The 16510-nt window shown below is 36.1% G+C and overlaps 1 protein-coding gene across 10 annotated transcripts in view; it reads left to right on the top strand.

Annotated features, from left to right (window-relative positions):
- The window catches only part of HNRNPC (heterogeneous nuclear ribonucleoprotein C), a 45843-nt gene extending 29876 nt beyond the window's left edge, over positions 1–15967 (top strand). For 8 of the 10 annotated variants that reach the window (XM_059913790.1, XM_059913795.1, XM_059913789.1 and 5 more), the window contains 4 exons: positions 14287–14447; positions 14982–15095; positions 15338–15498; positions 15598–15967. In XM_059913790.1, the coding sequence (XP_059769773.1) occupies positions 14287–14447; positions 14982–15095; positions 15338–15498; positions 15598–15681 (520 nt within the window). In that variant the 3' untranslated portion in view covers positions 15682–15967. The remainder of the gene's footprint in view (positions 1–14286; positions 14448–14981; positions 15096–15337; positions 15499–15597) is intronic. The other 2 variants (XM_059913797.1, XM_059913799.1) reach the window with 1 other exon arrangement.
- The last annotated feature ends 543 nt before the right edge of the window (positions 15968–16510 follow it).

Here is a 16510-nt window from a genome sequence, read left to right as displayed (position 1 = left end):
GTATCATGTTCTCTTCATTATTTCCCTATTGCATACTGGCCCCTTGGTTTTGCATTGTAGGGGATTACAGCAAAACTATAAAAAATGATTCCTAACCTTAAAAATCCAGTAGTCTCCTTTGAGCAAACCAACCAATACGAAATAGGATGCAATAAGCATATATAATGAATTAACAATATAGATTGCTTTAGGAGTTAATGTTGAAGTGTTTTTGTATTGTAAATTGGGGGTGATGATACAGTTCTAAAAGGCAGGGAGGTTGGAATAATGATTATGATTTCTTGTGCCTGCAGAATAGCATTTGTATTTGAAAAAGTCATGAGAAAATTGGTAGATGTGTGGATAGGGATAAGTTATGTATGACTTTGAGTGTATAGAAAATTTTAACAGTATACAGTTCTACCTTCATGAGAATTGTCCTCTAAAGTTTTACTTTTAGTTGTCTTGGTGAGGCAGTGAAACTTTGACCATCCCTTTATCATCCCACTCTAAATAAGTTTGGGAAAAGCTCTTTTAAGTGAGGAATTTCAAAATTGAGTAAAAGACAGCAGAGAATAGTGAAATCATTTAGATGTTTGCAGAAATATCTTCAGATTTCTTACCACTGCTATTTGGTCTTAAAAATTGGTGACAGCACCACTGTTGGCCTCACTTTTTAGTTTTTCAAGAGGCAAGAGAATACCTTTAGTTATTCTCTGTATTGCTTGATATTATAGAGTGTCAGTGAAAAGGAATGTCTTTGACCTTCCATTCTAATCTCAACCAGTAGAAAAATAATTCTGATGAGTGATGGAGTAACCAAATAGTAGCTGGAAAAGAGCTCATTTAAATATATACTGAGGTCTGTTGGGGAAACGAACATTTTAAGAATGGAAAAATTTCTCAGGAAAATGGTATAGTTTTCTCTCAGAAGTCATCCTGAAGATACTTTATTCACAAGATTAAGATACAGTTAGTAACATCCTGAATCAACTGTTAGATTCTTAAGAATATGGGAAATTGGCTGTGAGATGTGCTGAAAGCTCTGCTTCCTGTTATGTAAATGGAGGTTAAATCTGTCTACTTAGTCACTTTAGTCCTTAGTCATACCCTGAAGAACATGAAATTCACATGAATATTTCAAGACATAAATTTGACATTTCTACTACCTATTGTTATGTTAGGGAGGCAGCTGATACAGAGCAGAGAAAAGAATAATTGAGGAATCCAAAGACTTAATCACTTAGTGGAAAAGGTTATGACCAGAGTCATATATGTCATCTCAGTTTTCTTATCCCTAAAATGGAGATAATAATGCCTACTAATAGAGTTGTTACGAAGACTAAAGGAAACGTGGAAGATAGATTGCATTATAAAATAACCCTCAAATATTATTATGCTTTTAATCAGTCAGGAATTCACAATCTTTTTAGAGCATGACTATTCCTATAATATCAAAATGAAGGGAATCATGGACACCCCACCATTCCTGTCCACAAAAACTAACATCTCTAGCATAATTAGAGTTCTTTATGTGACAGAAGTCTTCATAGTGAAATGAAGACTGATTGGTGTTTGTTTTCTAGACATGCTGTTTAGTAGTTACTTCAACTTTTTTGTTTACTCTGTGTTATGGAACTTTTTAATTCAAATATACATATATAAGAAAATAGTATATCAGTAAAAGATAAAGACTGCTTTTATAAACATAACGACAATACCATTTATAATTAAAATAGTTAAAATAATCTCATCAGTTTTCCACAGACTGGAAATTTTTTTAGACCACAGATTTTGCAGGTTGTATTTTGTGTTGTTTAGCATGTTCCTCTGCCACCTGTATTCCCTGTGAACTAGTGGGGTAGATTTGGAGGCTAGTTGAGATTCAAGTACTGTTTTCTTCTTTTCTTTTCTCTTTTTTGACATGGGGGAGGTGGGAGAGGAGACCAGAATAGTTCATAAAGGTATTATGCACTTTAATCATCATTAGCCTGACTTTTGTCAGAAACTTTAAGAATGAAGGCATTGGGTGTTTCTTAAGGAGATATATATATTTTAGATATCAGGGAGTAGGTGATTAATGATGTTAGGAGAATTAGAGTGATTTGTATTTTTGCTTGGGTATTTGTGGGTATTGGTGATCAAGTCCCAAAGATTATAAATACTCTACCTTTAAAACTGGAGGATAATCAAATATTAAAACTTAACTGAGTCACTTCTATTTTAATATGCTGTCTTCTGAGGAGACAGCAGATTAGATTCTGTAGTCTTAATGCAAATTACCTTTTTCATAAATTATGTAAATTAGGCCTGTCTTTTTATTTGTTCTTAAGGCCATTCCTGATGTAATAGATGTTGGAGGTTCTTAGATGAGTTTAACATAAGTTGCCAACATATGTGAAACTACCACTTTAGATAGAGTTGTTAATGTCACTCAGATACATTGTCACCTCTTTCAAATATGCTATAAACTGTCATGCATAGTTTATAATTACTCAAAGATTTGTTAACACATTTTTTTTCTGGTAGGAATACAAGGCTTAAAGTTGGGTGAATATTCATGGGAGTCTGTGTATAAAACTAGGAGAGTTGCATCAGTTACCCTTGAGTACAAAACATACTGTTCATTGGTGTTGAAAGTCTGATAAGTCCTATAAGCTGACAAAGATCCAGTTCGAGTTGTGTCCTGTTGAATCTTGTTGCTTCTAGGGAAATTGTTGCTGGAGTAGTTCCTGTTAGAGGACTTCTTGTGTGAAGCAGTTCCTTTGAGTGGTTTTTCTTTCAAATGCTTAAATTAATTTCTCTTTATTTATTTTAGTTCTCTTTCCACATTGATATTTAGTCATTTATTTTTGAAATTACTGATCATTAGAAGGCACATTGTGCTGTTGTGCCAAAAGTGTTGTAATAAAAATAATTGGCACATTGTTGGAGATAAACAGGCATTAAAGCTGTAGTTTTTGGTATAGCACAGGGAACTCTACTTGATACTCTGTAATGACCTATATGGGAAAAGAGTCTAAAAAAGAGTGGAGATATATATATGTATAACTGATACACTTTGCTGTACAGCAGAAAGTAACACAACATTGTAAATCAACTCTTTTCCAATAAAAAAATTTTTTTAAAGCTATAGTTTTTGAGAAATCTTATCTTTCACACAAGAGGATTGGAATATACTAAAAGCAGATCTGAAAGTTCTTCGATAGGCTAACACGTATGAAATTGTTTGTCACAGCTAACCTGGCAATATTCTTATCAAGCTTGATTTATAAGTGTTTTCTGATTTCTGCCACAAATATTTACAGTGTTTTCTTAAGTGTAAAAACATATCCATTTTTAGGAAAAGCTTTCAGATGTACTTTCTGTAATCAGTTGTAGTCCCGCTTTTCTTTCCCTTATAAGATCACCCAGGGAAAATGTTTTGGAATTACAGAGTGGTGATGATAGCAGAAATTTGTGAGAATACTAAAAATCACTGAGTTGTACATATTCAAAGGGTTTATTTTGTGGTTTGGTATGCGAATTGTGTCTCAATTTGAATAAAAGAAATATCAGTTATGGACAGTGGAGTAATTCTTTCTCAGTCATTCTTCTATAAAGAACTTGGGAGCACTTACTTAGTCAGATTTGATAATAGGCTATAGTATGATAGCTGAGACATGTTAAATACCTGGTAAGCAAAAGATCTGGTTCAAAAGGACCCTGGTTTTAGTTCAGTGGTCTTTGAGGACTTTATAATACATAACTTATCATAAGTTGCATATGGATAATAATGTCAACAATGTATAAGTGACTGAACTGTGAAGTTGTTCCACTAGAGATTTTTCAGAGTGCTGTTATTACTCCACATATAAATATATTAAGTAAATATTGCTAGTGCACCATGAATAGAGGAATGAAGTAAATCTACAAGCAGATCAAATATGGCACATATATGGTATGCACTATATTATACAGTAAAGAAAGTGCTATGAAATTAATAGGGGCTGCTATGTGTCCTGCTTTGTACAGGATTGTCTCATAGAAAGATGAATTGTGTTGCCCTTTGGGGAGCTGTAAGCTCCCCCGTTAAAATTTAAAGAGCTCCAGGTAGTTTCACAAAGGGCAGTATTTGAACCTGCCTTTGGTATTAATAAGCAGGAGGGTTTTTTAGGCAGATAGGGTGAGGGTACATCTCTAATAAAGATACACAGTTATGAATATCCTTAGCATATTTGGGGAAGCAGCCAGCTGTGATTGGAAAGAATGTTGGTCGTCAAGGGCAGTTGTATGGCATATTTAGTTGTGTCCTATTAGCAGTGGTGTCTTATAAACAACCCCATGACTAGAAAAGAGAAACTGGAGGAGGAAAAGATCTGTAGTTACCATTGTAAATGTTGGAATGGGGAGAAATTTCTGAGGTAGACTGCTCTTGGCATGATTTATTGGGTCAAAGTTATGAGAGCAGGTGCTTTTTAGGGAGAAAATAGCCAAGTAAAGCAAACTGAGATTTTTATCTTTTATGACTAGAATTATGCCATTAAAGGCATAATCTTTTTTGCTAAGTGACAAGTGTTTGGAAGCTTTGAGTTGTTAGAATTTTGGGAAATAAGCAATTTTGTTGATACTTACCCTACAGATCTTTTCCACTAAGGTATGCTGGTAGAGAGTGGAGAAAAGAAGTTGAGGTGGGGGAATCTCCATTGAAATGCAAGACAGGTAAAAGAGGCTGACCATCATATTCCTTAAACTAATATTTGGGCCCTTATTTTGTTCTAGGCATACAGTGTTTTAGGTTTTGAATTAAGAAGTCAAAAAATACAGTATATGGATTGGAGGCACCACCACCCATCTTATTGGTGTTAGAGGAGCTGTCTTCTTGGCTCCCTCCTTTTCTTCCAATTTTCTGATATTCCTGAGCAACACTGGACCCGAGAGATGGGCTTTGTATGTGTGTATGAAGGAAGAGTACATGAAATATTTAGGTTTTGGAGAATTGAGTGCGACCATCTGCTTGGAAAGGGCATGTGATTCAGAGAGCAAGAGGGTTCTTGGCTACTTGGGAAAGCTCAGAGATGCCTCTTTAGGTGACAGTTTAGATGTCATTTTAGGCATAGGGTGAAATTTTTCATTTGCTTAGAGCCCTTTTGTTGGTTCTTTCTTACGGGAACCTGATCATGTAGTTGGCAGAAAGATTTTAGATGAGTGCATATATTAGTATGACTATACTTTGAACATAAATGTGGTATTATTGGACTTAAATTTGTGTCCTGGACTCTTGTTGAGTAAGTGGGAGATATTTATTTGAAGGGGAAGCATTTGAGTCTAGATCAAAGAATCTGCTTTGGCTCTTAAGTGGTGTTTTGGGTACATTATTACCTAATGGAAAGGTAACCTCTGCTGTTTTAGGAATCTACTTCAGGACATTCTCCATCCGGGTATACTTTGTCAAGCTCCTTGATGTTAATTTTTTCTTTTTTAAAAACCTAGCTTTGTTGAGATGTAATTCATTTTAAAGTGTACAGTTCAGTTTATATATTCCGAATTGTGCAGTCATGACCATGATGTAATTTTGGAACATTTTATCACCCCAAAAATAAACAACTTGCTAGCAGTTGTTCCCTATTCTTTCTCTATCCCGAGGCCTAGCAACCACTTTCTATCTATAGATTTGCCTGTTGTGGACATTTCATGTCAGTGCAATCAGATGTGTCTTTTATGACCAGTTTCTTCCGTGAATTTTTCACAGTTAATCCATGTTACACCCTGTATTAGTACTTCATTCCTTTTTATTGTTGAATTATATTCCATTGCATGGATAATACCTCATTCTGTTTATCCATTCATCAGTTGGTAGACTTTTGAGATGTTTCCACATTTTGAATAATGCTGCTCTGAATATTGGTATTACACATTTTTGCATGGGCATAATGTTTTCATTTCTCTTGGGTGTGTACCTAGGAGTAGAATTGCTGGGTCTTTATGATAATTCTCTGTTTAACTTTTGGGGGGACTGCCATACTGTCTTCTAAAGCGTCTGTACCATTTTACCTTCTTGTCAGCCATGTTATGAGCGTTTTAATTTCTCCACATCCTTGCCAACATTTGTTTTATTATGTATCTTTGTTGTTTATTCTAGTGTGAGGATTATCCTATTGTGATTTTGATTTGTATTTTCATAAAAGCTGATGTTGGGTTTTCATGTGCTAATTGCCTGTTTGTTCATCTTTGGAGAAATGTGTTCAGATTCTTTGCCCAGTTTTATATTGGGTAAAGCTTTTTCATATATTCTGGATATAAGTCTCTGGATACAGTATCTAATATCATTTTTGAAGTTTATTACTCTTTTTAGCTTTTTTTAATAGTTTCACCATTTTGCTTTGTGGTCATAGGAGATGTGTAACTATCAATCAGTTTATACTAAGAACATTTAGCTAGTTTGTTATGTTTTTGTTATAGACTTAAAAAGTTGTAGAATTCTAGGCTCTCTTTGGAAATTATATATAGGTATAGGTAGATGTCTGGAAGGAACAAACCAGAACAGCGCTGTCCAGCAGAACTTTGTGTGATGATTCTACATGTGCAGTATTGTTGTGGTAGACAGCCACGTATGGGAAATGTGGCTAACATGACTGCAGAACTGAATTTTAAATTTGTTTTAAATAGCCACACATGGCCAGTCACTACTCAGTTGGACAGTACACGTCTGGAGTGCTACAAAGTTAGTCATAACTAGGTATAACAAATTTCGAGTAGTGTTCAATATGAGAAATATAATGAGTAAAGACTGTTCTTCAGGAAGTTAGAGAACCCAGACTGTAGTTTTGGAACAAATCTGTTGGGAATAGTGAAAGAATATCCAGGAAACGAATGTTATTTTTCAAGGAAAGAAAGAGGACATATCCTTTTGACAAATAGGATAAGATTATACTTTGATACCCTCTTAAACTGTAATCCAAGGAATAAGAAACAGAGTCTACCAAATAGAATTTGACTTGTTTCGGTGGATAAACTTTTTTTCCAGGACCTTTATTACTTTACAGTGATAAGTGTGCTATTACTGTGAGATTAGTGGAGTTTAGCAAGGGGAACAGATTAATAGGGTACAAAAAGTATAATAGCAGGAGAAACTCTTCTATGGAAAATTGTCTTTGTGATTTCCTTACAGGAAGCATGGCATAATAGTCTCAAATTACATACATTATAGGCACAAGATCTGATTTTTATTTTGTAATAAATAGCTTGAAAAAGGATTCAGTTTTGTGGTAGATTATTATTCAAGTTTTGTCTGATTTTCTTAGGGAAAAACTCTCTCAGTAGTCTTTATAAAGCTAGAAAAAAGGCAAACTAATCCTACTGGCTTTCCAGTTAAATGGGTAGGTTTGGTTTGTTATCTGTTGTTGATAATGTGGCTTGTGATAAATTCTTCCCTAGAGGCCAGTTTAGTAAAGTCACTTATTTTCTCAACAAGTATTTGTTAAGATCTTATTATGAGGCATTGTTGTGTGCACCAGGGGTACTAGTGGAAAATAGATGGTCTCAGAGAAGATGGATGGGTTGAACACATACAGAGCACTTTAAGATGTTATGTATCTTTAGTTTTTACTCTGAATGAGGGGAAGGCCATTGGAGAGTTGTGAGCAGAAAGGATCGTAATTGTAATGTTTTAACAAGATTATTCTGAAAATAGATAATAAGTGGCTGATGGAATTATCTAGACAAATAATCATTTGGGGAAGGATCAGGGAGGTGACCGTGGGAATGGTGAGAAGTAGTTGAATTTTGAAGTTAATGCAGACAGATTTGCTTCCAGATCTATGTGAGGGCTAAGAGAGGAATCAAAGATGTCACCAAAGTTTTGGCTTGGAATTTATAGAAACAGTGGATAGGGAAAGAACATAGAAGGAACCAGGGTGTGAGGGGTGAATATAACAGATGAGTTGTGGACATGTTAATTTAACCTCCTTATTAGACATCCACTTTGAGAGATGTGAAGTAGGCAGTAGCAAGTGTGGAAATCATTGGTGACAAGGGTAGGTTTTGATAATGGTGGGGGCACAAAACTTTACAAGGAGATTCAAGAGAGAATGGAAAGACAGAAATTGTGGAGACAACGTAGAAAACTTTTAAAATATCTATATATACAGTAAAATTTACTCTTTCGGTGTACAGTTTTTACATGCGTACCCATGTATCTACTAGTACAGTCAAGATATAGGTAGTTTCATACCTCCAGAAATTCGCCATGAAGCTCCTTTGTAGTCAGCTCTTCCCTCCACCCTATCCCCTGGCAACCACAAATCTGTTTTCTCAGACAACTCCTTAAAAGAAATTTTATTGTAAGTGAAAAGAGAGAATTGTACTCTCACCTGGCTTGATAATATGAGAATACAGGAATGAATGAGCTTATAGGTAGGTTCTTACTGTTTATAAACAATATTTTTCATAAATACTGTTTTTAATTTCAGCTTTTTAAAAAGTAAAAATTGGACCACACTGAGTTTAAGACATTATCTTTTGGAAATATCCAGAGTGACATTTGGGAATGTTTGTTGAGGACATCATGACAAATGAGTAATAGTATAATTCTTTGGAAATTGAGGAGTCTAAAAAGATTATCACCTGGATGGAAAGTTTGATAAACAGAAGCAAAGCCAGGGATTAAAAAGGTTTTTTTCTTAATATTTTCTTGGATCCAGTCCTGTTTCTAAAAAGATTGATTTAGGACTCAAAGCAATCTGCATTTTATCACCCAGATTATTTTTTTTCAAGTGAATTTTCAAATTGCCTTCCTATGAAACATACAGTTTTATGTTAACATAGCTTCCCAATGAATCCATCAAGAAAGTTCAACATAGTTGCTTAATTTTAATTAAGCAATATAGTTGCTTAATTTTAATTTTAAGCAACTTTTCATATTTTAAAAGTTGTGAGATTGGATGCATCTTAAAATGAGTATGTACGTTCAGTATTTTTTCGCTCTCTTGCAAAACTGTCTGTAAAAATCAGTGGGACAATTTTTAATCAAATGTATCTTTGAATTTGCAAAAATATCTCTAAATACTAATATCAACAGTTCTTTTCAAAGGAAGATTGCAGAACCAATTATTGATTGCTACCATTGGTTCTACATACATAGAGGCTGTTGATTCCTGCTCTTTGTAAGTAGCAGTGCGTGTGGTGTTCCCCAGCCTTTGGGCAAGGTTCTTAAACCTTACAGAGGTTCTTAAACCTTACAGAGGTGTGTTTTTTTCCCCTTTAGTTAATAAAGAATTGTTATTTAGTTAAAATTTTGATAGTTTGGGTGACCCTATATATTGAATGAATCCTGTACAGCAGACTGGTTTATCATTTAGTCCCTTTATCATTTAGATGAGAAGTACTTGCTGTTATTAATTTTAACTGTCATACAGATAATCTGTATCCTTAAATGGACCATAAAGGGCAATTTGAAGAAAGTTAAGGACCATAAAGTGCAACTATGCAAATTTACCTTGGTAATTGGCACTCTATCCGCAAATTGTATTAGCAAAACAAGTGTTAACCCTTGTATCTTAGTTTGGCTTCTCCCAGACTCCTCAAGGCAACGTTTGTGGAGGGGTGCCTACAAATAACAATTAGAAATTGTCTCTTAACTTAGAAATAAAACACAAATTATAAGAATTTCGCTAGTTTATTTTATAGCTCAACAGGATGAATTCCAACTACATCATGCAAACGGGTTTTGAGGGTCAGTATTTGACATAACACAGTTTCATATTTTCATTTTAATGTAAACCTGAATTAAACATGTCACATTGTCATTTTTCGCACTTCTTTTCCCTTATGTAGTTAAAGTCAGTAGTCTACTCATTTGTAAACTAAAGCTTTGACATTTAAAGAAATATATACTATTAAAATTAGATTAGGGTGAACTTTAAAAAAATTAGTTTTTAATAAGTATTTATTTGTTAGAATTGTATACCATAGTCTTCAATAATAAATTTAAGATAATTTCATTGCGTTAATTACTAAAAAAGAATGATAAGATATAAAGTCTACTTGAGGGGGTTGTACCGTCAGTATAATCCGGTGAAAGTTTTGGTAGTTTTAAAAGAGATTGGAAAATAGTTACCTAAATCATTCAAATATGGTTTCTCAGAAGGTTTTATAAAGAGTGAGGAAGAAATATCTAGGAATACATTTACAATGTTCAAAGATACCAGTTATTGAAGGCCTTGATTCTTGGAACAGTTTTTTAAATTCTGGTATTCATGAGTATCAGTAGTTGATATTCTGCTCATGCAGTATAATGCTTCAGTCCACACAAGGCCAAAGATAAATAAATTTTGTAAAGTCCTTTTCTACAAAACTGTACAGCATAATGTTACATAAGGGGTGTGTTCTGAAGGTTTACTCTGGATGATGTACTGGGAAACTTACAATTGAAATGTAGAAGTTGTAGATTGTTTTAATTAAGTCGGAGTATTCACAGAATTTTAGCAGACAATTTCAGGGAGTCTCAGACATTGTAAAGCCCCAAAACATAATACCCTATAAAATCAATCCCTTTTCTAGGAAAATTAAAGGTAATGAGGAAGAAACTTCATCTTGAAATATTTCTGTTGTAGATGAAAAATAATGAAGTGGAAGAAAAATCTCCTAACCCTTGAATGAAATTATAATGAGATTGCATGTTTAAAGTGAATTTGATAAATCAGTATTGTCAGTGGGGGGGGTGATCTTACTAGATTGCTCTCACCTATAAATTATTTCACATTATGGCATTTATTTTTTATTCACATTTTTTTGTAGGCAACAATACCTGAAAATTAGTTGGTTTTCAGAATTTGATAATGAATATGCCTAAAATTATTTTTTATCTATCCAATTTTTAAGAGTGGAAACAGTTATGATACATTAAATAAACATTCAGGAGAACGTAGGTTTTTACTAATACTTTTTTTTTTTTGCTGCATTGGTTCTTTGTTGCTGCGTGCGGGCTTTCTCTAGTTGCAGCGAGCGGGGGCTACTCTTCGTTGCGGTGCGCGGGCTTCTTATTGCGGTGGCTTCTCTTGTTGAGCACGGGCTCTAGGCGTGTGGGCTTCAGTAGTTGTGGCACGCGGGCTCTAGAGCGCAGGCTCAGTAGTTGTGGCGCGCGGGCTTAGTTGCTGCGCGTCATGTGGGATCTTCCCGGACCAGGGCTTGAACCCGTGTCCCCTGCATTGGCAAGCGGATTCTTAACCACTGCACCACCAGGGAAGCCCACTAATACTTTATTCTAGTTGTTTCTATCAATACTTTTGTAGTGGTTGAAATGTATTATTATTAATCAGGGTTTTTGAGGCCAAAGATCACTGTGTGTTACATCTAGTCATTTAAGAAGCTTGCCTTTGAAAACTTGTACGTTTAATAAATGCCTTGTAATGCTTATGTTTTAGCTTGGAGATTAGGATAGAGGGGGTTTTTTTTTTGTCTTATCTGTTTATGTTATTAGCTAATGTGTGTCCAGAAATGTTTTAATTTCTTTAAAATGGTAATTTTTTTTAAATTTTTATTTATTTATTTATTTATTTATGGCTGTGTTGGGTCTTCTTTTCTGTGCGAGGGCTTTCTCTAGTTGTGGCGAGCGGGGACCACTCTTCATCGAGGTGCGCGGGCCTCTCACTGTCGCGGCCTCTTTTGTTGTGGAGCACAGGCTCCAGACGCACAGGCTCAGCAATTGTGGCTCACGGGCCTAGTTGCATCCGTGGCATGTGGGATCTTCCCAGACCAGGGCTCGAACCTGTGTCCCCTGCATTGGCAGGCAGACTCTCAACCACTGCGCCACCAGGGAAGCCCCTAAAATGGTATTTTAATTGCCTTTTATTTCTTTTTTTTTTTAATTTGATTCTTTTCACTTTATTTATTTATTTATTTATTTATTTATTTATTTATTTATTTTTTGGCTGTGTTGGGTCTTCGTTTCGTGCGAGGGCTTTCTCTAGTTGCAGCGAGCGGGGGCCACTCTTCATCGCGGTGCGTGGGCCCCTCACCATCGCGGCCCCTCCCGTTGCGGGGCAGAGGCTCCAGACGCGCAGGCTCAGTAGTTGTGGCTCACGGGCCCAGTTGCTCCGCGGTATGTGGGATCTTCCCAGACCAGGGCTCGAACCCGTGTCCCCTGCGTTAGCAGGCAGATTCTCAACCACTGCGCCACCAGGGAAGCCTGCCTTTTATTTCTGACTAGTTTTTATACCAACACTTAGTGTCCAGATTTCTGATTCAGGGTGCAGTCATAATTCTCTTAGTGTTGAGTGCTTGTTCCTCTGGTAATAGTGAAACTTTCATGAAGACTTTTTAATGACTTGGGCTTTATCATTAGAGGATCTAGAGGATCAGCAGCTGTTTTGATGCCTCCTGTGATTTATTGTATAGCTTTCTTGTGGGGAAAATGGTTACTTAATTTGTAGCTGGTTCTTGAAGCTTTTATACTGAGTTTCCTCTTATCTATTCCTTTGACTTTAAGGGTTATCACAGTAGGTATGGTTTTTCTCTTTGTGTTTTCGCCTCATGTTTTCACATTGATGCACTTTGGCATTTTATAAGGCAAGGTCTACTTAAACTTCCTTAGAGGAATCTTTGTGAGTTTCTTGAGAGCCCATTTTTGCTTAAGCAGCAGTTAAGTTCTGTGGCACTAAAAAGCATTACCAGTGGATCTTTTAAAATACATTTTTCTTTAGAGAACTAGAACGTTTGACTTCCATTTGTGTTCAGGAGGCCATTACATAGATTGAAAATAGACTGCATTTCCTCATTTTTGCTATGGCGATTTACCCCAGTCAGATGAACTAGTATGGTTCAAAAGGAAATTCCAGTGCCTTGGAGTGTAGGGAATGTAGAATGGCTAGCTCATTGGTTTGGAGACTGATGCCAGTGAGAGTGAGTAGATTGGAAGGTAGGTTAGATCTCTCAATTCAACAGGGCTGAGGCATGAGATGTTTCATACCTAAAGATGTGGATAACTCACTTTTTTACCCCCAGAAATTGTACAAAGTAGCATCACCTTACACAAAGGAAAGTAGTTTTTGAACACATATTTTATAGTTTCTGGATCATTATACTGTGGAAAATTTTGGGCCAGAAGATGAAAAGCTTTACATAAAAATGGAAGGAAGTAGTAATAATAAAAAGTTACTGTTGGGGACTTGCCTCGGGGCCAAAAAACCAAAACATAAAACAGAAGCAATATTGTAACAAAATTCAATAAAGACTTTAAAAATTGTCCACATCAAAAAAAATCTTAAAAAAAAAAGTTACTGTTACTAGGTATCTCTTTGAATTATAAAATTTCAAAGCTTTGCGGTTAGGCAGAGCAACAGTTGGTGGGTTGTTAATAGCTAAAAAAGTTCAGAACTAGAATTATAAGTTTTTTTCCTACAGGTATGTCTTAGCTTCATATGCTGCCACAGGCTTTTGTAAAAGTAACAGCATGGAATAAAGAGACTTCCTAGAACTGATGTCCATGTGAGAAGTTTTTTTGTTGTCTTTTGATTTTTCTCTACAAATGGAAGCATCAATACCAGGCCATCACTTTGGTATATCTTTAGCAATCACTGGGATACTCATCCAGTGGAAGCAGCGGTTGAGCAATCAGTGATTTGTGAAAGCTAAATGTGTGCTAGGCAGTGGATTTGGGCAGTAGTGAATAGTGAACAAGATAGACAGTATTCTCTGTCCTGTTGGAGCTTTGAGTGGAGAGTATGCTAAATGTTGTTAGAGTTGATAATGCTATGTACACCCAGCTAACACATGAAATACCGGTTTCTATAGGCCAAAAATGGTTAATACTGGCAATTTTATATGGTTTAATGTAATATTACAAACTAGTGATAATTACTTGTATGCTTCTGTGGGTGAAAAGATCAGGGATTTAGCGACCAATAGCTCTGTTTGCAGACTTGGTTAATTGCAGTCTTTTCTAAGTACTTTATTTGGCTTATACGGATTGCTTATTGTAGTGTATATGTGAAAAGAATAAGATCAAGGTAAAGGCCATTCATTGTAAAAAGTAATGTTCTGTTAATACTGCCATTGTACACAGAAACCTTTTATGTCCAGTGCTTAAGGCAACCAACCATATCATTGGATATGTGTGTATATATGTAGTATTTTCATGAAGAAAAGTAGCTGCAGTATTAAAAATATCAGAGTAAACTGGCCTTTTGAATGAAATTAACTTAGCTTAGCAAAAAGAAATAATTGTGGAACAATGGACAATGATTTATCATTTTACAAGGACACCATTGTTGGAATCTTCCTGACTTATTTTTAGTTGTGAAGGAATTCTGTTTTCCTTTTATCCAATAGGATGTATAGTTACCCAGCACGTGTTCCTCCTCCTCCTCCTATTGCTCGGGCTGTAGTGCCCTCAAAACGCCAGCGTGTATCAGGAAACACCTCACGAAGGGGCAAAAGTGGCTTCAATTCTAAGAGTGGACAGCGGGGATCTTCTTCTAAGTCTGGAAAGTGTATGTATTATTATTGCAGCTTTGTGATTCTGATATTTCTTGTATGTTGAAATATGGAAATTAGTGCAGTTAATAATGTTCAGGTTTTGTACAAATAACTTTGCATAATCAAAATAATAGAAGATGAGAAAATAGTGATTAAGGGGCCAACTCTAGGCAGTCTTCTATCCTTAAGACCTTGGTAATTTGAAAAAAGTCATTAGATTTTAGGGAGTTGAGGGGCACCCATTCATCGTGTAAAATATGTTGGTAAAACAGTACAGAAAGTGCTTTTAAAATAGAATTGAGGTCTTTAGCAGACCTACAGAAGTAAGAATGCTGTTGCTAAGGGAATAGGCACATTAGATTCAGTTTTCAGCTACCAACTAAAAGATCGGTGGCCCCCCCATAACTAGGACAGTCTGGTACAGGCTCCATTTCTCTCCAAGGATCTCATGTTGACCACTGTTGTATAGTCTAGTGGGGGAGTGTGTTTGGTTAACTGGTAGCTTCTGGTACATTTGATTCTAATCTAGGGTTTTGTTTGTATTAAAGTGAAAGGAGATGACCTTCAGACCATTAAGAAGGAGTTGACCCAGATAAAACAAAAAGTGGATTCCCTACTGGAAAGCCTGGAAAAAATCGAAAAGGAACAGAGCAAACAAGGAGGTAAATGGTCCTTTTGCTTGTTGGGTGTAAAGTAGAGGTAGCTATCTAAGATAGTTGAAAGTATATGTTGGAATAGTGGGATATAAAACAGTTTAATGTGAAACTTGTGGAATTTGAATTGGGAAGGGCATTTGTGTGGGAGGATTTAGACTTGTGCTGCAGTTCTATGATCATCAGTGGGGATTGTCTACATCCTGTGGACATTACTTGCCCCTAGACAGACTTGTCCTTCTCATCCCCAGTAGAGATGAAGAATGATAAGTCAGAAGAGGAGCAGAGCAGCAGCTCCCTGAAGAAAGATGAGACTAATGTGAAGATGGAGTCTGAGGGGGGTGCAGATGACTCTGCTGAGGAGGGGGACCTACTGGATGATGATGATAATGAAGATCGGGGGGATGACCAGGTGAAAACCACGGGAAAGGAAAGAAAGAGGTGGTGGAGGGGGGATCAGGGACACATGGAGTGCCTCTAACTCCATCCTATTTGTGTCTGTTTCTCACAGCTGGAGTTGATCAAGGATGATGAAAAAGAGGCTGAGGAAGGAGAGGATGACAGAGACAGCGCCAATGGCGAGGATGACTCTTAAGCACATAGTGGGGTTTAGAAATCTTGTCCCATTATTTCTTTACCTAGGCGCTTGTCTAAGATCAAAATTTTCACCAGATCCTCTCCCCTAGTATCTTCAGCACATGCTCACTGTTGTCCCCATCCTTGTCCTTCCCATGTTCATTAATTCATACTGCCCTGCGCCTAGTCCCATTTTCACTTCCTTTGATGCTCCCAGTAGTTATGTTAAGTCTTACCCTGTAATTTTTGCTTTTAATTTTGATACCTCTTTATGACTTAACAATAAAAAGGATGTATGGTTTTTATCAACTGTCTCCAAAATAATCTCTTGTTATGCAGGGAGTACAGTTCTTTCCATTCATACATGAGTTCAGTAGTTGCTTCCCTAACTACAAAGGCAGTCTCATTAGTTGAGTAGCACCTGAGAGCAGCTTTGAATTAGAGGTATGCGTGTTATACCCCACATGGGAGTGCTGTGTGGGGCTGTTCAACACAAATGTAACAATGTATTTTTGTGAATGAGAGTTGGCATGTCAAATGGATCCTCTAGAAAAATAATTAGTGTAATAGTCTTAAGATTTGTTTTCTAAAGTTGATACTGTGGGTTATTTTTGTGAATAGCCTGATGTTTGGGACCTTTTTTTCTCAAAATAAACAAGTCCTTATTAAACCAGGAATTTGGAGAAAAAATAAACACCCTGGTTTTTTATTTTTGTATTTTATAATTGTTTACTTCAAATTCTTTGTTTCACAGCGGCCTCCACAAAACCCCTAGAATATATTAGATATATTTTTCTTTGAGTCATAATTATTATGCATACCAACATACACTACTCAAATTACGTTTC

This window comes from Balaenoptera ricei, chromosome 2, assembly GCF_028023285.1.
Source record: "Balaenoptera ricei isolate mBalRic1 chromosome 2, mBalRic1.hap2, whole genome shotgun sequence".
NCBI lineage: Eukaryota > Metazoa > Chordata > Mammalia > Artiodactyla > Balaenopteridae > Balaenoptera > Balaenoptera ricei.
This window is presented reverse-complemented; position numbering and strand designations above follow the sequence as displayed.